The sequence below is a fragment of the Blennius ocellaris genome (genome assembly GCF_963422515.1).
Source record: "Blennius ocellaris genome assembly, chromosome: 18".
NCBI classification, from domain to species: domain Eukaryota; kingdom Metazoa; phylum Chordata; class Actinopteri; order Blenniiformes; family Blenniidae; genus Blennius; species Blennius ocellaris.
Window position 1 is genome coordinate 11,311,582 of NC_137667.1, and position 8,879 is coordinate 11,320,460.

The 8,879-nt window shown below is 43.4% G+C and overlaps 1 protein-coding gene across 1 annotated transcript; it reads left to right on the forward strand.

The window, feature by feature from the left end:
- Nucleotides 1-986: 986 nt before the first annotated feature.
- On the forward strand, nt 987-6,735 carry hsp90ab1 (heat shock protein 90, alpha (cytosolic), class B member 1). Its single transcript, XM_080514107.1, has 12 exons — nt 987-1,091; nt 2,136-2,279; nt 2,637-2,843; nt 3,032-3,191; nt 3,324-3,457; nt 3,543-3,842; nt 3,938-4,103; nt 4,199-4,389; nt 4,762-4,909; nt 4,999-5,267; nt 5,766-6,099; nt 6,189-6,735. Exons 2-12 carry the CDS (start codon nt 2,136-2,138, stop codon nt 6,305-6,307), a joined length of 2,172 nt encoding a protein of 723 aa, XP_080370233.1. The 5' UTR covers nt 987-1,091; the 3' UTR covers nt 6,308-6,735.
- Nucleotides 6,736-8,879: the final 2,144 nt, after the last annotated feature.

Here is an 8,879-nt window from a genome sequence, read left to right on the forward strand (position 1 = left end):
ACTCTGGAACACTAACGGGTGATACTTAAAATCTGTGAAACAGTTCTATTGATTGTTCTATTTTTTTTTTTTATTACACTAAAAATCAATTGGCGGAGTTTCAATAACATCTCATTAACACAGCATATCGCCAACTCAATAACACTTTTTGATTGTAATTATTTTAAAAAAAATTACATATCGTTGGCTTACATATATGGGACAGTTCAATGCACTAAGTGTGGAAATGGTGGCCCACATTTGAGTCACTTATGTGTGTAAGTGTACAATGTCGATGAGGTGTCTTGGACCCTCATAACTCGCATTACCATTTTTTCCCCAAATAATGTATCACCTCTTGTGGTTGCTACCAGTTAAAGTGTATTTTCCATCATATTTTGTTTTTAAAAGGTTGTACGGTTGGAGGCTGGTTACCATGGTGTTTTGTTGAGGGTGAAACAGCTGCTGTGCAGAGAGGACTGCATCTGACAAGCCAGTGACGTCACGTTTAGGCGGGTTTTTTTTTTCATGGAAAGTGCTAGAAGAAACGCAGCACTACTCCCCTGTTTCTGAATATCCTTCCGTTGGATTAACAAGATCCTATGCCTTTGCCATAAGAATAAACGCACATTTTCTGACCACACGATGGCAGTAACAGTGCATTTAATTTATAATATCTACTGTTCGGTTTTAAAAAGATTCATACGATGATTGAAAAGATGTAGAATATATTAAACAACCCGCTATGTCACTCGGATCCTAAGAACTGGGCCGTTTTGCGTTGAGAATAAAATAAACAGTTTTCCACAGATGGCCATCCCCACATCGCCTTCACAACAATGTTCAAGAACTCTGTTTCTGCGTTGATTTATTGCTACTGTGTTGTCTATATAGCTGTAAACACTGCAGCTTTATCTATGTGTGATTGGCCTCAGGCCGATTTCTAGTGAGTATGTTGCGCTGCGGAGGGATACGGTGGCACAGAAACGCATGTGTATAAAGATTCCGGTCTTTTAAAAGGAAGTCCCTTTCAATTTCCCTGCGTCTGAGAGCAGAAGGGACGGCACACTTTGGTTGCATATTTTTCAAGACTAGTCACCGAAATTAACAAGGTACGTCGACGAGCATCATCCGTGGCTTAGTCTACGCGTTATATTCCCAAATTGGTTAATTTTGAGAGCCCATCGCGGCCGTATTCAGCGGGGCGCGTCCTTGTTCAGACCTTCTGAGTCACGACGTTAACCTTAGCATCATAATGGAGCTAGCACGATTACATAATGGACAGTTTGGCGTTGCTATGACTGAGTATCTATTGATGTGCGTGTAGCGACGATTTTGTTCAGTAAAATGACTTTTTGTGGCTTTGGCTGTGAATGCGGCATCGTGTCGCACCGAGAGGCCAGGCTGCAGTGAGGCAGGTGTGGTGGAGATGACAGCGCATAGTTGGCTTATTCAACGCAGAATTTTCATCCAAGTGACCAAAACACGACGAATTAAGGCATAATCTGGTATCTTCTAATCGCATATTTACGCCTGAAGGTGACTTATGTGCGTTTACGTAATATTCGTCTCGCTAAATGTTACGTTGGTCTATGTACCGCTTTGTTTTCTTCGCCAACATGCCATTAAATATAACGCAATTAGATTTTTTTTTTTTTTTTTTTGGCTTTTTAAATTACGATTACTGGGGGTTCTATCACGGCGATGCTGGCTTAACGTGGACCATGACTATATTTAATGGCTGTTTCCCCCGTGCGCGTTCGACTATCGTCGGTGTGTGACGTCGTGCTTTAGTCTTGTATTACGTTAAAGATTTCTTGTAATTAAAGCTTTAAATGTGTTTTGGCCCGTCGCCGCTCCTTAGCACGTGTCTGCAGGGTCCATTGTCTGCAGGCCGACGCCATGTTGTTTAACTGCTACTTCCGCTGGTATGTAGCAACAGTGTGGCAGCTTTCCAATTTAATGGAGCCGACCTCTGATGGGAAGAGAACATGAGTTCAATATCTGACTAACGAAACTGAAACGCTATCGCGTTGACGCGAGTGCTGCGTGGCTGTACTGGAATTACAGGCCTCCCAGGCTATTGGTGCTTCATCATATGCAGTGTTTTTTTCTGTCATTTAAACCTGCTCATTTATCCCTTGTATTCTTTGCAGATGCCTGAAGAAATGCACCAAGAGGAGGAGCCTGAGACCTTTGCCTTCCAGGCAGAGATTGCTCAGCTGATGTCCCTGATCATCAACACCTTTTATTCTAACAAAGAGATCTTCCTTAGGGAATTGATCTCCAACTCTTCTGACGTAAGTATTATGGTTGGACAGGAAATGACTTTAATGGTAATAGTTTGTTTTTGTTGGCATCATATTTGTATTGAATAATTTAGCACATATTTTCCATGGCAACACGCTGGCAAAGAACTAATCTTATTCTTTCCGGATGACTAGTCAAAACGCAGTCCATTTTAACCTTGTCCTTGAGTTTAATCCTCAGTGGAACTGCTTCACTTTTCCTGGGAATACACTTTTCAAATAGTTGTGGTCCTGGGGACAAATGTTAATCTTGTAAACAGTCTTTGTTTGGTGTCACCGTTATGTATTTTTTTTTTATTATTATTATTGAAGTGAAGATCTAACTTTCCTTTATCAATGGTTTTGCAGGCTCTGGACAAAATTCGCTACGAAAGCCTGACGGACCCCACCAAGCTGGACAGCGGCAAAGACCTGAAAATTGAGATCATCCCCAACAAAGAGGAGCAAACCCTGACCCTTATTGACACTGGAATTGGCATGACCAAGGCTGACCTGATCAACAACCTGGGAACCATCGCCAAGTCTGGAACCAAGGCCTTCATGGAGGCCCTGCAGGTACAAGAGGGGATGCAATTATCTGCAGCTCAAGTAGAATTCTAGGGAGCATACGGTTTGAAATGAGACAGCATTTGCTGGTTGCATCATGCAACAGAGGAATAGAATTTAGTTGAGTGTAATTCACTTTTATAGAAAACTGCTTTTTCTGATTGCAGTGACATTAAATAGAACTTTCACCCCTCTAGGCTGGAGCTGACATCTCTATGATTGGTCAGTTTGGTGTGGGTTTCTACTCTGCCTACCTTGTTGCTGAGAAAGTTGTTGTCATCACCAAGCACAATGATGATGAGCAGTACGCCTGGGAGTCATCTGCTGGGGGCTCCTTCACCGTCAGGGTTGATACTGGTATGTAACCTGAATCGCATTCAGGCATTACGGAGTGCATTTAGATTATTATGCAACTTTTATTGATCATTTGAAGCTGTTCTCCTGTTGTGGAGAGTTAACAGTTCTTATAAACATCTGTTCTGTTTACAGGTGAGCCAATGGGCCGTGGAACAAAGATCATCCTGCACTTGAAGGAAGACCAGATGGAGTACATTGAGGAGAAGAGAGTCAAGGAGATTGTCAAGAAGCACTCTCAGTTCATTGGCTATCCCATCACCCTGTTTGTAAGAGCTGAGTTTTTTCCACAGTTTTCTTTTTTCTACTTATTCCACTTGCAGTGTCACTAAAACGGGTGATTTTGACTTGCAGGTGGAGAAGGAGCGCGACAAGGAAATCAGCGACGACGAGGCAGAGGAGGAGAAAGCGGAGAAGGAAGAAAAAGATGAAGGCGAGGATGACAAGCCAAAGATTGAAGATGTTGGTTCCGATGACGAGGACGCAAAGGACAAGAAGAAGAAGAAGAAGATCAAGGAGAAGTACATCGATCAGGAGGAGCTGAACAAGACCAAGCCCATCTGGACCAGAAACCCAGACGACATCACAAATGAGGAGTACGGCGAGTTCTACAAGAGTCTGACCAACGACTGGGAGGACCACCTGGCTGTTAAGGTACGCGGAGCACCATAAACGCACCTCTTTTTATCTTTGCTCAGTTCATTTGAGATGGGACAAAAGCTCAAGTCAACTCTTTGTTTCTCTTAAAGCATTTTTCGGTGGAGGGCCAGCTGGAGTTCAGAGCTCTGCTTTTCATTCCCCGCCGTGCACCTTTCGACCTCTTTGAGAACAAGAAGAAGAAGAACAACATCAAACTGTACGTCAGGAGAGTCTTCATCATGGACAACTGTGAAGAACTCATCCCAGAGTATCTGAGTAAGTTTATACAGTGACTTTGTTTAAAAAAAATTAAAAAAAATCGCTGGGAATAAACTGCATTTTAATCAATTTGGGTTTTTTTTCCCCCCCAGACTTTGTTCGTGGTGTCGTGGACTCTGAGGATCTGCCCCTCAACATCTCAAGAGAGATGCTGCAGCAGAGCAAGATCCTGAAGGTCATTCGCAAGAACATCGTCAAGAAGTGTCTGGAGCTCTTTGCCGAACTGGCCGAAGACAAGGAAAACTACAAGAAGTTCTACGAAGGGTTCTCCAAGAACATCAAGGTAATGACAATTACTTTCTCAGCAGCTTGATTCACGCATTTTTAACAAATGTTTTCTCACATTACTGCTTCTGTGTCTTCAGTGCATCTCCATGGATTCATAAGGTTTAAACAGTCATCCTAAGTGGTTGCTGCACCTTTTGGGCAGGGTAGCTGTAGTCTGTAGTCATGGCACAGATTTTAACCAGCAGTGTCGCTTTAGATGTCTGTTCACATGATCCCATGCAGTTACTACTGTACAATAGTTAATTGTGCCCAGCTTGCTCTGTTTGACTCGAGCCATTTTTGTTGTAGTTCATGAAACAATAAGCAGGTCAATTTGAGACCCATCAAGGTTGCTTGTTAATGTTTTGTTTTCGTAATCTCTTTGTAGCTGGGCATCCATGAGGACTCTCAAAATCGCAAGAAGCTTTCTGAGCTGCTGCGCTACCACAGCTCCCAGTCTGGAGATGAGACCACCTCCCTCACAGAGTACCTGACCCGCATGAAGGAGAACCAGAAGGCCATCTACTACATCACTGGTGAGGTTTAAGGCCTCCGTGGTCTCTTGTGTGGATGCTTGAAGTGGCGGTTTCCTCTGACTGGGGCTTCTCCCCCTGTTCTCCTCTAGGCGAGAGCAAAGATCAGGTGGCCAACTCTGCTTTTGTGGAACGCGTCCGCAAGCGCGGGTTCGAGGTTTTGTACATGACGGAGCCCATCGACGAGTACTGCGTCCAGCAGCTGAAGGAGTTTGACGGCAAGAGCCTGGTTTCTGTCACCAAAGAAGGCCTGGAACTGCCAGAGGATGAGGAGGAGAAGAAAAAGATGGAGGAGGACAAGGCGAAGTTCGAGAGCCTCTGCAAGGTCATGAAGGAGATCCTGGACAAGAAAGTGGAGAAGGTCAGTGATCTGGAGGGTTTAAAGGGATCCAAACATTCCCAGTGTGTTTTGTCAGGTTTCAGAGGTCGGAAAGACGGTTGACAGTTTTCTGTTTGGTAACAGGTTCCCTAATTTGGTATCAACTTTATTGTGGTGAGTCTCGAGGAGGCCGCTTGTGTTTTCAGTATTCCGTGTGACCTGGATTTCAATTTTGATGTTGAATGTCTTCTAACTTTGAATGTGTGTGAAGTTTGGTCTAACCTGGCCTGTTTTGGTTTGTATCTAGTTTTAAATAATGAAGACGCAGCTACTGACACTGGATGCATTCAAATATTTATGGTTCAGACAGAAGTTGAAACTTGTTTGAATAGGCTTTTCTGAGAGTACGATGGTGCTGCTGGTTTTCTGGCACACATTTGTCTAACAAATGTTCAGCATGTCTAAACTTTTCAAAAAAGCCTTCATTTTGAAGACTTTTCTTTTCCCCCTTTATACTTGAACTCTGTCCGTCTCCTCCAGGTGACCGTGTCCAACAGACTGGTGTCCTCGCCCTGCTGCATCGTGACGAGCACGTACGGCTGGACGGCCAACATGGAGAGGATCATGAAGGCCCAGGCACTCAGAGACAACTCCACCATGGGCTACATGATGGCCAAGAAGCACCTGGAGGTCAACCCCGACCACCCCATCGTGGATACGCTCAGACTGAAGGCCGAGGCCGACAAGAACGACAAGGCCGTGAAGGACCTGGTCATCCTGCTGTTCGAGACCGCCCTGCTGTCCTCTGGCTTCTCCCTGGACGACCCACAGACTCACTCCAACCGCATCTACAGAATGATCAAGCTGGGCCTTGGTGAGAACACGCCGCAGATCGTAGCTACCGCTGCTTCCGGTGGCCGTTTGACTCTACTCTCAATTATAATGCCATCGTTTAATCTCCAGGTATCGATGACGACGATGGTCCCACAGAGGAGGCCACCTCTACAGCCGTCCCAGACGAGATTCCCCCCCTAGAAGGAGAGGGCGAAGACGACGCTTCACGCATGGAAGAAGTTGATTAAATCGATCGCATCCCCTCAGATTTCTAACACTTTAGCCTCACTTTCCAATTCTTTCATCCTTCAAAACTGCAGTAACTGCAAAACAAATAGTCATTCATGTTGTTTGGTGGATCAGTGTTGCTCTTGTGCAGAGCCGTTACACTGCAAGACCTTTTTAAAAAGAGAAATAGCGGTTTTGGTTTTTTGCTGTAAAATTCATGGTGACAGCACATCTGTTTTAACAAGTACCCTGTTGCACCGAGTAAAATTGTGAACATGGGAATGGTACATTCCATTGTTGGGTTAGCTCTGGAGGTTTCGGGGAGGTGCTGTTCATGTGCAACACTGCACGCTGCATGGAGAGAGGACTGTATGATTCCTTTGCCTGAGTCCAGGTTTGTCTGTATTCCGAGTTTTGTTTTGCAAAAAATTAAAGATGTAATACCTCATCTGTGTACTTGTCTTTTATCGCACAAGATTATTTGCAATCAGAAATTAACACTAAAGCAGATGGAGATGTAAGCCTTTGAGAATACCATGGCAACGGTTCCTCCGAATGTTTGGTCTCAAACTAAGTAGGAGGGGACTGTCTCCTTTAGGTTAATTGTCTTAAAAATACTTTGCATTTGAAATTTTCTTAATTGCTGTTAAACTTCTGAACCACCTCACCAGTTCAGATGTGAAAGTTGTTTCCAGCTCACCTTTCCTGGGCAAGGTGCATCGTGTACAGACTGACTGCACCACAGGGCTAAGCAAGGTCATACACTTTAAACTCTTGCATTTTTATTGGGCTGAGCATGTAAACAGAACCTGGGACAATCTCACCGTGAAGTTGGTTTAATCACTACAAGATGGGGAAATTATACATCAATTTGGAGGCTCCTAAAACTGAAAATGTGATACGAAACATTTCCTACAACTGCCAGCTCAAGACGGTCACTTCATTGCTCCCAGTGGCTTGTAAAAGTATTCATACCCCTGAACTTTTCCACAGTCACATTACAATCAAGTGTAAATATTTTCTTTATGTGAAACTAATGGTGAATGTCTATAGTCATGGATTGAATTTCATTAAAACTTTGAAAAAGTTATTGCGATTAAAGTTTCTCTACACATTTCAGCAGGCTGTCGTTCAAAAATCCTGTAGATTATGTATCAAGGCGCCTTGCGTGTCAATGTGCAGTCCACATAACTGACCAGTAGATGGCAGCAGCGGGGCAGTCCATTACAACGAAGTTAAATTTTGATTAGGAACAAGTGTGATACATTCCCATTTTCAATCTTACGAAAACCCAAACGAGTCCGGTGCAGAAAGTGGATAATTTAAATAATGCCATACACAACGGCCTGGTCGTACGTCCTCCACAAGGGAGCGAATGAAGACTGCAGGGAGAACTCAGGAGGAGGATTATAGAGAAAGAGTTGCTATTGGACGAAAATGGAAGAGCAGCTTCAGGTAGAATGTCATTGTTGTCTGGATTAGCCTGAAAACTAAGACTCTGGACCTGTGGTGGATAGGGATCAGGAATGGGTGAATGACCAACAGTTTATTCTTCCCCTCGCCCCCCCTCGCCCCCCCCCCCCCCCCCACTCAACCAACCCTGCTGCACCCGGATCTCCAGCTGCCCCCCTTCCCTGTTGCTCCCAAATAGAGTGTGCGCGCGCGGGGGTACATGTCAATCTGCATGCGGGTGTGTGTGCATTTGCGTTAAAATCAGTCTTCATGAAATCCACTGTCCACTGTCGACTATGAACTGTGGACTTCCATGAAGCTCCATTGGTCGAGAATCTAATGTTTTCGGCCGCCTCATTGGCTCAGAGTCTCCAGATGCCGGGGCCCGGAAGAACCTCATTGGTCAAGAGTCTACAGTTTCTCCGTCAATCATCCCCTCCCCATCTGAAAACTTTCCGCTTGTTTAGATCAGCGTCCTTCATTTAGATATTACACCGTTGACTATTCTGATTTTCCGTCTCATGAATGATTTTCCTTCTCAATTGGAAAACTTTTTTCTTTTTTTTAACTGTAAAAATTTATTTTTCAGTGGAAGAAAGTAGGTGTTTTCTGCCATAGGTTCATCCACTGTATATATGACTGATTTTAATGTTGCATTTGTGTTAAGCTGCAATTGTGTTAAACATTTTTTATTAAAAGTTATGACAGTGGTCATGCACGTTGATTTTTAAATCTTACTCATTTATTGCTGTAATTTCAGTATTTATGACTAAAACTGTAGTCTGCAGTGGAAAAAGTAGGCGTGTTCTGCCAGATTCACTGTATATTTGACTTATGACTGATTTTACTGCCAGCCACATTTGTGTGTTAAAAAAGAAAGTATAAACACTGTGTTAAATTACACATTATATATGACTACTCATTTTAGAATCTTGGTAATGTACTGTTGTCATTTTTGATGATAAAATATAAAAAATAAATGTAGTCTGCAGCAGAAGAAAGTGGGTAATTTGTGCCAGAGGTTTACTGACACTGAATGATATTTGCATCATTTATATAGTGAAAGTGTGTTTTTTCAATTGTTTGCTGCAGTTATTAAACTGATTACTGATTATGTTTAAGACTGTTAATCTTATTTGC

Bases quoted from the DNA above. Each gene is read 5' to 3' on its own strand.
- hsp90ab1 (XM_080514107.1), top strand. From the start codon at position 2,136: ATGCCTGAAGAAATGCACCAAGAGGAGGAGCCTGAGACCTTTGCCTTC. The intron at 2,844-3,031 runs GTACAAGAGGGG...TCACCCCTCTAG, and splicing joins CCTTCATGGAGGCCCTGCAG to GCTGGAGCTGACATCTCTAT. The intron at 6,100-6,188 runs GTGAGAACACGC...TTTAATCTCCAG, and splicing joins AATGATCAAGCTGGGCCTTG to GTATCGATGACGACGATGGT.